The sequence below is a fragment of the Drosophila novamexicana genome, unplaced genomic scaffold, assembly GCF_003285875.2.
Source record: "Drosophila novamexicana strain 15010-1031.04,08,12 unplaced genomic scaffold, DnovRS2.1 tig00000877-arrow-arrow-pilon, whole genome shotgun sequence".
In the NCBI taxonomy this organism is placed as follows: Eukaryota; Metazoa; Arthropoda; class Insecta; order Diptera; family Drosophilidae; genus Drosophila; species Drosophila novamexicana.
This window is the reverse complement of record NW_020824831.1, coordinates 781,937-795,000: the sequence shown is the minus strand read 5'-3', so window position 1 is coordinate 795,000 and position 13,064 is coordinate 781,937. Positions and strand designations below refer to the sequence as shown.

General features: G+C 34.9%; 1 protein-coding gene across 4 annotated transcripts; it reads right to left on the bottom strand.

The window, feature by feature from the left end:
• Positions 1–1,335: 1,335 nt before the first annotated feature.
• On the bottom strand, positions 1,336–10,450 carry LOC115765005 (serine/threonine-protein phosphatase 2B catalytic subunit 1). Of its 4 annotated transcripts, XM_030708353.1 has the most exons (13): positions 10,153–10,447; positions 6,988–7,319; positions 6,793–6,904; positions 5,963–6,108; positions 5,658–5,875; positions 4,844–4,937; positions 4,473–4,598; positions 4,315–4,396; positions 3,272–3,346; positions 2,967–3,051; positions 2,809–2,906; positions 1,709–2,067; positions 1,336–1,540 (listed from the first exon to the last, which is right to left on the bottom strand). In XM_030708353.1, exons 1-12 carry the CDS (start codon positions 10,385–10,387, stop codon positions 1,754–1,756), a joined length of 1,917 nt encoding a protein of 638 aa, XP_030564213.1. In that variant the 5' UTR covers positions 10,388–10,447; the 3' UTR covers positions 1,336–1,540; positions 1,709–1,753. The 4 variants fall into 4 exon arrangements, with proteins under 4 accessions (XP_030564213.1, XP_030564212.1, XP_030564214.1 ...); XM_030708352.1 differs by having other exon boundaries at positions 1,336–2,067; XM_030708354.1 differs by lacking the exon at positions 3,272–3,346 and having other exon boundaries at positions 1,336–2,067; positions 10,153–10,446.
• Positions 10,451–13,064: the final 2,614 nt, after the last annotated feature.

Sequence of the window (13,064 nt, the reverse complement as noted above, 5' to 3'; positions counted from 1 at the left end):
GTCCAAATGTTTAGAATATAACTTGTTAATATTCATCTTACTGCTCATATTTTGAATAACATAACGTAAAATAATGAACAATATATCATAATATAAATAATAAATGATATAAGTGACATTTTTCAAATATCTAATCTTAGAATTGTTAATTAATGGATCATTTCGTTATTCATTCGATTTTTTGAAATTTGAATTTTAATGTAATTGAATAGTGCTTTTTTTTTGCAGTAAACTTTATTTAGATATTTGAAAGCCAAACAACGGTTTCAACTAATAATAATTAATTAATGTATTATTTACATTATTAATTTAATGTAATTGTTAACAGTGTTCAACCATTTTTTTTTTAAGATTAACAGCTGCAGAAAAATAGTTTCAAAAATGACAACTAAGAGTTATTATTTAATAAATATTAATTATTAATGTGAATTAGTAATGAAATTATTTGTAACTGCAACTCTTTTGTATGATTTTCTAAAAACTCATTATAAGTATTATATTTGTTTATTGATTCTTTCATAATTATTATAATTTATTATATAATATATAATTTAAGCATATTGCTCTGATCGGGTCAAGTTTCGGCAGGGTGCACTGTAGTGTGCCCAAGCGTTTAGTTCACTTTCTTTATCTGTGTAACTACGCTTTGATTGCGCACGTTTTTAACGGGCACTGTAAACACCGTAAAGAGTGTAAAGAACAGGTAGAATAAGAATGCAAGCTAGAAGAATAGAAACAAAAAACAACTTCAATGCTAAATGACGTTAAGTAATGATTGTTTTGATGATTGTCGTTTGCTCTTGGTTAATTATTACAGTGCATTGTTTTATGATTTGCTTTCAGGGTTGTTGTTGCTGTTTTTTTGTTATTTGTTATTTTAGTTTGTTGATCTGCCACGCTTGACTTGAGCTGCTGCAGCTAACTGTTAAGCTGACAGCTGTATTTGGCATTGGATTGCCCCCCAACATCCACCCACACAACTCCCAACTATGCACAGTTTAGCTAGAGACCAGTAAGTGGTGTCTATCCGACTAGAAGACACCCTGAACCCAGGTGCAGGTACAAACGTACACATCAACTTCCACGCACAGCAATTGCTGCGGCTGTACTTCTTCTTCTCTTGGTCTGACACTATATACATATAATTCATTCAAGCCGAAGAAGGTTTTTAAAACATTTTATAACCTTAATTTCTATATGATATACAGTGATCTACATACCAAGTTTGGTAAATCTATATTGTGTATTCTCTAATAATTGATATGAATATGGGAGAAGTTTTAAAAAAAGCTTTGTTCTTGGTATCAGTATATGTTTCCATTTAATATATCTAGTTCTTGTAGTTTTATGTGCATCTTTTTTAGCCACTTTCAGTAAGTTCAGTGTATAAATTCACTCTGGTTCTGGTTCTGCCCCTTTTTCGGGCTGCTTGTCTGCAGTCTGTGTAAATATTTTTTGCGATATTTACTGTCAGGTTTATTATTTATTCATGTCACGTATACATTTTTTGCCATATGCGTTGAGCGTTGGGTAGTTGTTTCTAAAAATATAGAAATTCCATAAAAAATGTTAAGGGTAACAGTTGTGTGTATAAAAATCTCAACAAAACAAAAACAAATTTACAGAAAATATAATTAAGGTAATGGACTAGGAGTACAGAACAAACAAAAATAAAAATCAAATCAATTTAACTAAGCTGTAAACTAACTAAAATCGTTTCAACGACTTAGAAATTCTCAGCAGTTCCGGCTGATTATGAGAATCTCTTCGATGTGTACCCGCTGCGCACGTTGCTGGTGGTTGCCGATCTAACGGTAGTCCGGCTTGTTTTTGTCAGGGTAGCATCACTGCTGCTGCTGCTGCTGTTATTGTTGTCCTTGGTTGTTGTGTTGTTGTTGTTGTTGTTGTTATTGCTGGTGGTGCTGCTGCTCCTGAGACCTGTGATGCTGCTGCTGCTGGCGCTCATCATAAGCGGACGACGCGGCGGCATTCGCTCATTGACTGCATCCAAACCCTTCGCCTCGGCAAAGGAGTGAATGTGTGAGGCTGCGGTCAGCCCTTGTAGAGCTGTTGAAAAGGCGTTTAAAATTGTGACTTACATTTTTTATAGATGTCTACAGTTTGATTGATAAACGAAGGTGTAAATTCTTTCCCTTTAGAACAAGTTTGAACTAGATGTCTGGAATTCCAGGTTTCTTTAAAATTTTGTTCTATGTTCTATGTTCTATGTTCTATGTTCTATGTTCTATGTTCTATGTTCTATGTTCTATGTTCTATGTTCTATGTTCTATGTTCTATGTTCTATGTTCTATGTTCTATGTTCTATGTTCTATGTTCTATGTTCTATGTTCTATGTTCTATGTTCTATGTTCTATGTTCTATGTTCTATGTTCTATGTTCTATGTTCTATGTTCTATGTTCTATGTTCTATGTTCTATGCTATGTTCTATGTTCTATGTTCTATGTTCTATGTTCTATGTTCTATGTTCTATGTTCTATGTTCTATGTTCTATGTTCTATGTTCTATGTTCTATGTTCTATGTTCTATGTTCTATGTTCTTTGTTCTTTGTTCTTTGTTCTTTGTTCTATGTTCTATGTTCTATGTTCTATGTTCTATGTTCTATGTTCTATGTTCTATGTTCTATGTACTATATTCTATATTTTATTTGATGTGTTATATATCTTGTGTTATATTTGTTCAATGACTTTTCTGTGTTCCTTTTTTTCCCTAAAATATTCCATTTTCTGTCTGATACGATACTCTATATTCTGTGCTCTTTAATGTTTTAAAACTGTTTAAGGCTTACCCTCTTTGAGTGAATCACGTCCACCAGAAAGCGCGCCCATTGGTAACGCGCCCGTGGGCGTGAGGCCCTTTAGTTGCAGCACGCTCTCCGACTCTTCCCTGCAAGGTGTACGACAGCTTAAATGCTTAAGAAAAGGCTGTAAATGCCCCTCTTCTCACCTGAGAACGGAAAAGACTCTCGACATTTTGCCAATGGCGCGTATTTTGTTGCGGATTATCTCCTTGCGCAGCGCCGACATGGAAGCTGCGAATTTGTAAAGCTCAATTAGTTGGGAAATTATCACAAGAAATATCATCTTATTATCTATACATATATACATACATATATATATATATGTTTGAACAGCAAAGGCAACTATGGTGCGAATAGTGTTTAGGCAAAGCTTGGCGCCAAAGCTGATCAAAGCTGTGCAAAGCTCTCGTTAAGCTCTCAGTCGCAGCGGCGGGTTCAACACGGAGCTTACCTGGCTTACTGGGCGTATTATTGTTATTGTTATTATTCACGGTCGCCGGCACGAGCACAATTTTCTTGCGCAGCTCTGTATGTATTCCCCACCACGCCACCCGTCACCACCAGATGCCAGTAAGGGGCGTGTTTTGAGTGGGTGATTGGTTGTGTTTTGTTGTATTTGTCGTTGTTGTTGTTGGGTTTGTTATTACATATTTTGTGTGCAGATAAATTTTGAAAATATTTTATATTAATATTAGACTAGTAGTTCTTTTGGTGTTTTCTTATACTCCTGTACATGGGGTTTGTGTACTGCTTGGGAATACGTAACCTTTTAATGGGGAAATCTACAGCTTCTTGGCTTTTCTGTTTTTTTTTGGTGCAGACAATTTATCGTAAAAATTTTATTCCAAGCATAGTATGATAATTCCATGTTGAAACAGTTAGAATTGTTGGTTTAGTTGGAAAAGTTGGTCTAGATGTATTGCAAACTTTTCTTAGCTGGGAATTTTTATAAGGAATTCGATAAAAACAACACTTATTATGGTTTATAAATGTTGTCCAACATGTATTCTAAAACTAGAAACTGAATTTTCCAAGCTTTATAAAAGCGATCATCCTGAAATTAAAACAGTCTTGAATAGCATTTTCTTGGACTGTTTTCGGCCAGGTTTTTTGGCTTTTGTTTTATTTATTTTTTATCTTTATGTTAAGCAAGGGGTAACAGATTTCACAGATGTGTGTTACAGAAAAGGGTCATGCCCAGTGGGAAGTGTCTGAATGCCTCATGCATAATTGCGGTATAAGATTACATTTTTTATTGCTTATCCACGTGAGCTTAAAACTGTATTGTTTCGATTAAAAAGAAAAAAATGTTGTATAAACAATACTTTTGAAAGGGTATTTACACAGCGGCTCGCCGAAAATTGTTTTCTTTTCAACTATTGTTGCGCATACGACATTTATACATATACACTTACGCACATACATATATACACAGAAACACCCAGTTTATACAAGTTGAATTGTTACATTATATATATGTATATATATGCATACCTTCCTCCAGCTCATCATCGGGACCCGCGACGAGCTCGTCATCCGAACAAATGTTGAGCACATTCACCAGCATTTCCGTGACCTATGGAGGTATGCTTAGAATGAAATTAATGTTTCTTGGCTTAGTTTAGGGTGTAGGACCCTGGTCTGGGGCTCACCTTCTCGCCGACAAAGGGCAGGGACCAGGTGAAGACATCCATAAAGTTGGGCAGCCAGTAGGGATGTGGTGAGCAATTGAATTGTCTTATGTTCATCACGTTGTTCTCGTACTTGAGCACAGCTGCCTTTTGTCAAATGTTGACGATGCGTTTTGACAAAAAATTTAGTGAAAATATGAAAACGAAAACAGAAAAAGCCAAACAATATTTACGACGGGCCAGAAGATATACAAATACGATATAACAAGCGCAGCGCTATGCAGCAAAAGATTTTTGTGTAAATTTAAAAATAGCAAAAGGCAAGCGAACAGATTCAATATTCAATATACAAATGCTGCTAAATAAAGTTCATCGTATTGGCCAAGTCATACCTTGTTGTTGTAAACATCCAAATAGTTTGGCGCCGAGAAGATGGTGATCAGCGATGGAAAGCCGGTTACTTGATTCTTGCGATACATGCGATAGCTGCAAGCGAGAGAGTATGTGGGGGAAAAAATTAGACAGGAAGATATCAAGGCTGCAAACCGGCTGTGAATTGAACTTCCACTTTTTATTTACCGTATAAGGACTACAAAAAGGTCGAACCTAAATTTTCAATATTTAATTTAACTCAATCGTAATCAACAGAATCGAAAGTCAAAGCCTGACTGCAAAACGGTTTCGAATTCCAATTTATTTATCATGTAAAAATTGTAGGGCGGAGTAAAGAATAGCTGAACCTTAACATTAGAAAAACCTCATTTTTTCACCTATAATTAAAAATAGGATTGCAACATTAATTCGTTTTTCAGACCTGTGATTTTATAACGATAAAAAATAAGAGAGAATAAAAATAAATAGGCATAACAAGATTAAGAATTAATTTCAATTGATCTGTTGTAAATTGTAAATAATGTGAGCATAAAAGTTGAAAACAAAACCTGCATAATATTGGATACCTAAAAAGATTGAATCTAAGCCCTAACCGAATCAATTGATGTTTAAGATAAGGCACGAACCGATTATTAAGGAGATACATTGTGTCGAACCCAAGCACCGAACTTTTCTCTTGGATTTGGAACCGAATCCTGAATTTAGTGGTCCAAAATAAAGTTAAGCATCAACTAGAACCGAACCAATCGAGGAGTTCAAGGAAGTGAACAGCCAGCTTCATCAACTTGATTTGCAACTATAAGTGAAACTTACCCCGCATCCTGTGCCTCGTGCGCACGCACTATGGATAGAAGATTGTTCTTCTGTAGAAACTCACAGCAGGCCGAGTAGCTGAAGAAATAGGAACAGCCACGCACCGAGTTGTGCGAGAAGAACTCGTTGGTTTTCTCATTCCCAAAATCCTCCAACGGATCGGACCATAGCAGATCACACATGGGCCCATAGGCGGGCGGCTCCCTGAAGCGATTCAGCTGCGGCGCACAACGAGACCAAAACAAAAATTTTGACAGACGATTGTAAACATTTCAGCTGAGACATTCGACTGCCAAATTTATTACCGTTTTGATGTCGTCGAGTGTGAAAATCTCTGGCGATAGTCCGCCGTGTATGCAGAGAAATTGCTGGTTGAGCAGCGCGGCGAGGGGCAGGCAGTCAAACGCTTCCATGCACGCATCGTAAATACTTTCCGAATATTTGATTATGCCTGCAACAGAAGGGAGAAACTGAATAAGGCAACCGCAAAAGGTGGTCAAGATTTATGCATCTGCTGCGGCTTTTATAATGACATTAATAACATGCAATCGCACTGCAAATTTGTGAGTTTTAATAGGATCCCATAAATCTTTAGAATTAAAGGGGTAAATAAAGTTGAATAATTAAATTGCTTTAAAGTTATGCTTATTAGTTTTATTTATTGCTGGGTTGTTGAAGGTTAAGAGGTGAGGAAATAAACACAATACATAATTCAGGAGGTATCCTTTAATCCTTCATGATAAAATGATAGTTCGATAGGTAACATTGTGCTATAGAATTAACTTGATGGACAGATATAAATACGAATGCCAATATTTATTGGATTAAAGCAAAAGGATTATTTGAGCGTAATTACTATCTAAAGTTATCGATATGCTGCTTATTTAATTTATCGAAAGCTGATAATATCGACTGCTTTAAATATATTAATAAAGTACTTAAATCTATGTACATTGCAAACGTTCAATTCAGTTCGATCTTATCGATTAGAACATGCAGAGTCAAGGCTGTCGATGTTTTTCCACTACGGAGATCATTCTTGTTTTATCTCCTCCATATTATTATTCTCTTTTTCTCTTTCCAAATTACTCAAAGCAAATTCCACATATTTCTCAGATTTTCCGATTCTACTTACACTCCTGCTTAAAGGTGAAGTATTCCGTAAGATGCCGGCATTCGTGATTGCCGCGCAGCAGAGTCAGCGTGTCCGGATAGTTGATCTTCAGGGACCATAGATAGAGCACACACTAAATGGTTAGTATAGGAGGGTTTTATAAGTTCTTTAAAACACTTTAAAAGACTTCGAACTCGCTGCAGTTCACTCACGTACCTCTATGCTAAAGTAGCCCCTGTCCACGTAATCACCCAGGAAGAGATAACGTGTGGTCGCCGGCGGTCCGCCCACCTCGAAAAGCTTGACCAGATCGAAGAACTGGCCATGTATGTCGCCACAGACGGTAATTGGTGCCTCAACATCGATCATGTTCTTCTCCTCACGCAACAGGGCGGCGCCCTCGTTGATGATGCGCAGGGCGACGCATTCCTCGACGCGGCCCTCAAGCTGAAAATGCTGACGCAGTGCATCGAAATTCGGTTTGCCCGACTTGGGATCGTCGTATACCTCGGACATGGTCAGTTTGTGTGTGGGCGGCAGGGGCACATCTAAATAGCAGAAGCGATTGAATAAATTAGTTTATATAGACATTGCGTAAACGCAATGTGCAACGTCTGGGCCAAATTGTAGTCAGTCTGCGTGCATGTGTGTGCGTGTTTGCATGTGTGCATGTGTGCATGTGGGTTAACGAGCTGCAGCAACTTATCGCCAATATTTGGCTTGGCTGCGCGGCCAGATTTACGAGGCCCGCACATCTGCCCCCAACTGTGGCATGTGGCCAGGGTAAAATGCACATGCATTTTCTACGCTAATTACGAACATTTTGAATGAGTGAATATAAAAGTCGAAAATTGATTGGCACATACAAAAACAAACATACGCAACACACACACATACATTCTAGGATTGTCATAATCTTTGTCGAAATGCTCAAATTTTCGCGCAATATGCCAATAAAATGGCAATATATCCTATAAAGCAGATGCTCTTCATAATGACTGCATAAATATAATTTAATTTTTATTTATTCATCCATAAAACACGTTTTGATACACAAAGCGAACTTAATGATTGCATAAAAATCATAAACTCAATATAAATGAATACTCTGCTTGAAATTGGGTCAAGGTTACGAGATATTTATATAGAAATCTACTTGATTCTCGTCGAAATAAAAAAATCTAAAGATCGCTCAAGATCTTACAGTTCATTCTTGAAAAAAGCTGATATTTGATATACTTGATAACAGGTTAAATAATTAGCTGGGTAATAGGTTTATCTAAGTAGGAAAATATAGTTGTAGAAAATATATATTTACAGGAATTTTTAATTCGTTCAAGGCATCGTAAGTGACAACAAATATGGGAAGCTACGAGTTTGACAATATTCATAAAAAAACATTAGATTAGCTCAATCTGGAAAAAAAGCTTCTCCACAGTGCTGTAATTGTGCTAAAATTAAGAAGCGAACTTTGTTAAAGTTGCTAAGGACAATTGTTGACGACTTTTTTTTTCAGTTATAGATACATGGCCTCAAGTTCTCATGGGCTATTCAGATACAATATCAATGCCATATCTATATCTAAGAGAATCTACTTTCTATTAAAAGCCAAGCAAGGGACTTAGCTTCGTTTTATTTCAGGTTGTTTTTTTTACCAGTACTGAAGCTTGTTAGACAATGCTTAAATTTAGATCCGTACAACTTGAATCAAGTTAACTTAAGTTTACTTTGAGTTCTTTGCTTAAGATCAGATGAAGTCTTCAAGTTTAAGCATTAGAAAGAAGTTTTCTATCAGGTTTTTATATAATTTTCTATGCTAAAACTTCGATTTGGTGTAACCTAAGAGCTGATAATTCACATATCTTAATAAAAAAAATACATTTTATTTGAAATGCTTGACTGCAAATGAAACACATGACTGTTTTTAATATCAAAATACTATTCAAGATGATCCTTTTACAGATTTTAACTTAACAGTATCATGAAAAGGGTTTAGGGTCATAAAAAAGAATATTTTTTTATATACTTGATAATTGAACTGCAACCAGGTCCTACTCGTGATCTTTAAATCAAATTTCTGTGAGATATTGGTAGCTAGATGTTCTATAAAACCAAACGCAACCATTACAGAATATTTATTAAAATAACATAATTATTGAGCTGCACCATCAGATTGATATAAGATCGGCATAAGAAATAATATAAAAGAGATGAGGCGCGATGATTAAAGTAAGTTTATACGAGACATTAACTGAGTTAATATCAGTGAAGCATGTTTCTTGTAGAGAATACCAAGAAATCGAACGTGCAGACTAATCTAATATGTTTCTTACAGACATAGGTAACAAACTGCATTATCAGGCTGAAGTCTTTAAAAATGTTTCTGTTAGACACTATCATCTTGGACTTAAGATCCCCAAAGTGTATTTCTTCTATTTTTATATATTGTTCATTAAGCATATAAGCTATATTATGCCTAAGGCAAAAATAATATTGAATTTATACTGCCTTAACAAAAGTTGGTGTCGATTACTACATTTATCACCGCTAGCAGATAAAAAAGTGATAGCAGCGTTGCTTTGTTTAAACAATTTAATTGTAGGAATTATTGACTGATCGAGCAGATCTTTACGATACCATTTGCCGTTTTCTGTGGGTACTCATCCTTGTAAATAGATAATTAAAGCTTTATAACAATCTTCTTACTGAAATGCATTTCGATTTTCTTTTGCCAATAGTGCTTTGATCAAACATAAGCCTATAGAATTTTTTTTTTAAACTAATAAATTTTACATCTTCTTTAAGTTTCAGGTTTTCTGTTTAGTTAGTTAGTTATTTAAGATAATATTATTTAATTTAAGATAACCTGGAAGCTACCAGCATTGGTAAATAAATAAATAGTTTGAGCTCGGAAGCATTTGATAGTTTTCTGCGAGGCATTGGCTGACTTAAGATCTTTAAAATATTTTTATATTAATATTGGCAACAAACTCTACCATTAGGCAGATTTAAGATCCGTAAATGATTAAAGTGTGTTTCTGACTGGGAATCGTAATAATTGGTTTCTTTGAAGCATTCGCTGACTTAAGATCTTTAAAATATGTTTGGTATAAACATTACCATCTTCAAATTAAGATCACCAAAGTGTGTTTCCTATAGAAGTGTATGAAATATAATTGAATATGAATCATTATAATAGGTTTCTTCTGGCTTAAGATCTTTAAGATATGTTAATCTTGGTAACGGACTGTACCATCAGGCAGACTTAAGATCTGTTAATCTGTAATATCATAAAAGCGAGTTTCTGATTTCTCGGAATCATTGTAATAAGTTAAGTTCTTAAAAATTTGTTTCTTATAAGCATTAGCAGTGGAACTGTACCATCGACAATGCGCTCCTTGGTCTTTGTATATTGCATTTTCTGTTTGCTACCGCTCCCCGTTGTTGTTTCTGTCGCTGTTGTCGCTGCTGTGTTGGACGACTTTGTTGTTGCTGTTGCTGTTGATTTCGTGGGTGATGATTTCGTTGATGATGATTTGGTTGTTGTTTTGTCCGTGCTACCACTTTTGGCCAGCGAAGATTTCCTCGTCAGCGAACTTCGCGTCGTTGTTGACATTTTGTTGGCCTATTTGGTTATTAGGCTTTTTGTGTTTATTAACTTTTTTAATGTGTGTATTTTGGTTTCCTTTTTTTTTCACACCGAATATTCACAAATTTAATTGATTTTTTTGTTTTCACTTTGTTGAAGCTCAATTTTTTGCTTTTTTGTGTTTTATTATTATTTTTTTTTATGAGACGAAATTTTGTTTGTGTTTTAGTGCTGAAAAAGTTACTGAGCGCTAAAAATTTAAAAATTTATTTGCCTTTGGCTGAGACACAAGCACAACAGACACACACACACTCACAAACACACACACACACACATTTAAATACATACAAATAAACATGTGGGTTAGTATATATATATATACTGGGCAATAAATAAAATTTGTTGTTATTTGGTGTGTATATTTTTTATTTATTTATTTATAGCCAGGCACTAGCTATACTTATACAGATAGCTACTCGACAATGTGTATTAAGATACATTCATAGTAGAATATAAATGGCTGGCAATTAATATATCAATTTTGTGCAATTATTCACAAAATTTATTAACTTTTGCCCAAATACTATTGCACTGAACACTTGGCACAGGGTTACTTAGCAACTGAGCCGTATAAACGCGCGACACTCCGTGCTAAAAAAAACGACGGAAACGCACAGAAATACGTATGAAAACACAATTATCATAAATCTATATATAAATATATAGTATGTATGTATATGTTTTGTGGTTTTGGTCACACTTTTGCTGATAATCCTTGTGGATACTATTTGACGCGTTCGTGTACTGGCATTTCCACCAAGTTGGCGCGTCGTGATTTCGCTCGATACTGAACAAAACGGATTCCGTAGAAAAATTTTCGCGAAAAGCCAGCAGGCAACGAATCGCTATACAACATCAAAGACACATTAAAAACAACGATCAACTCATCGACAAACGGCGAACGACCGCTCGGCTCTGTCTCTGCCTCAGTCGCTGCCGCTGCCCTTGACTGCGTTGCCTCTAAATACAAATATGTTTAGAATTCTCTCAAATCTCTCTTTGGCAGCATTTTCAACTGTCTGTTTATTGGGTTAATGTGACACACAAGAGTGCTGGGCGCTGCGTTTCGAAAAAAATAATATAATTGCTGGCCTCCATAAACAAAAGCACCTCCGATCCTCCAAACAACATCCGCTGCAAACAATCCACACACACTCTCAATGTTTTTCAACTTGACCGTGAGTCGCTGTGAGACGTCGTCGTCCTCTGTCTGTCTGCCCCGTCTAATTGTCCGGCTGTCCGTGATTTTAATATGAGTATGTGTGTGTTTGTGTGCACTCGGGCCAGAAATTGGGCGCCAATAGGTGGGTGTCGCTATAATTATACCATAGTCTTGACTTTGTGCGCGCCTCGTGCAAAAAATATATATATATATATATCCTCAATTCACACACACACATTTTATCTGCTGCTGCTTCTCGTTGATCTTTTGGAATATGCTACTTAATTGCTCTCCGGGTTGAAAGAAAGAAAGACGTGTTGAGATAGTCTAATATCATTATAATACTATTCTCTGGCTGCACTTCTCCTGGGTACCATAAAAGTCAATCCATATGACGAGAAATTTACAGAACGAAAATATATATAAATTTTCTTCTGCCGTTTACATTTTGCCGCATTTAAATATATAACATGAAAAAATTTCAAAAATGTATTAGTATAACAAAATTAAAGAAATTCGGGATATATTTGAGGATTTATCTAATATTATTCTCTGACTGCCTATTGTCGATTCGAGAAATGTTGTTGTTTTTGTTTTCTATCAACAGCTCCAAAGAATAACCAAAAAAAGAAAAGTTTTTCATATTGAAATGAATTTGAATCAGGAAAAATTTTAAGAATTTGGTAATTCTTTATTATTATTATTTATTATGAAAATGAGACATTTTTAAATATATTAATAATATTTAAATTGATGTTATTTTTTTTATTTTAATCAAAAACTGGCTAAATTATGAACAACAATTTTCTTTTAATAATTTAATTTAAAATTTGAAGAATATAAAACTCTCGGTTGTAAGATTGTAAAATCATTAATCATATGATACATGCAAACTTTAAAAAATAATATGTTTTATTATTAATTTGTTGTGTCGTAAATCATTGCATCTATGCAAATATTGAAAAAAGATTTTTTTTTATAATTTTTTGTATTTTGCTGTGATGTTATTAATATCTCATATAAAATATGTATTAATTGGAAATAAGTATTTTATAAATAAAGTTAAAATATTGATTGATAGATATTTAATTTCGCATTCTTCTATTACACTTTAAGCATTGCAAAAAAGTAACAGTAAATCAGATAGAAATAAAGATGTTTAGAAAAAAATATAAACAAGAAAAAAACTTTAAGCCTAGGGTATTCCAACGTCTGCATGCTTTAATGCTTAGTTTTAAGAACAATTTCATGCAACTTTTATAAACAGCGACAACATAAGCTGAGAAAGCGTGGCGATATATGAATAACAATTTTTTGTTGTTGGCGTTGTTGTTGTCGCAGTCAGACAACAACTATTTTTTGTTGGTGTTGACAGTTCTTGATGGTCAATTAATATGTGTTTATCTTAAACGAATTTCTCTCTCGCCAGCTACGAAATGTGCTGACATCGAGAGCAACTGGCACCTGCTAAGGAATCAATGG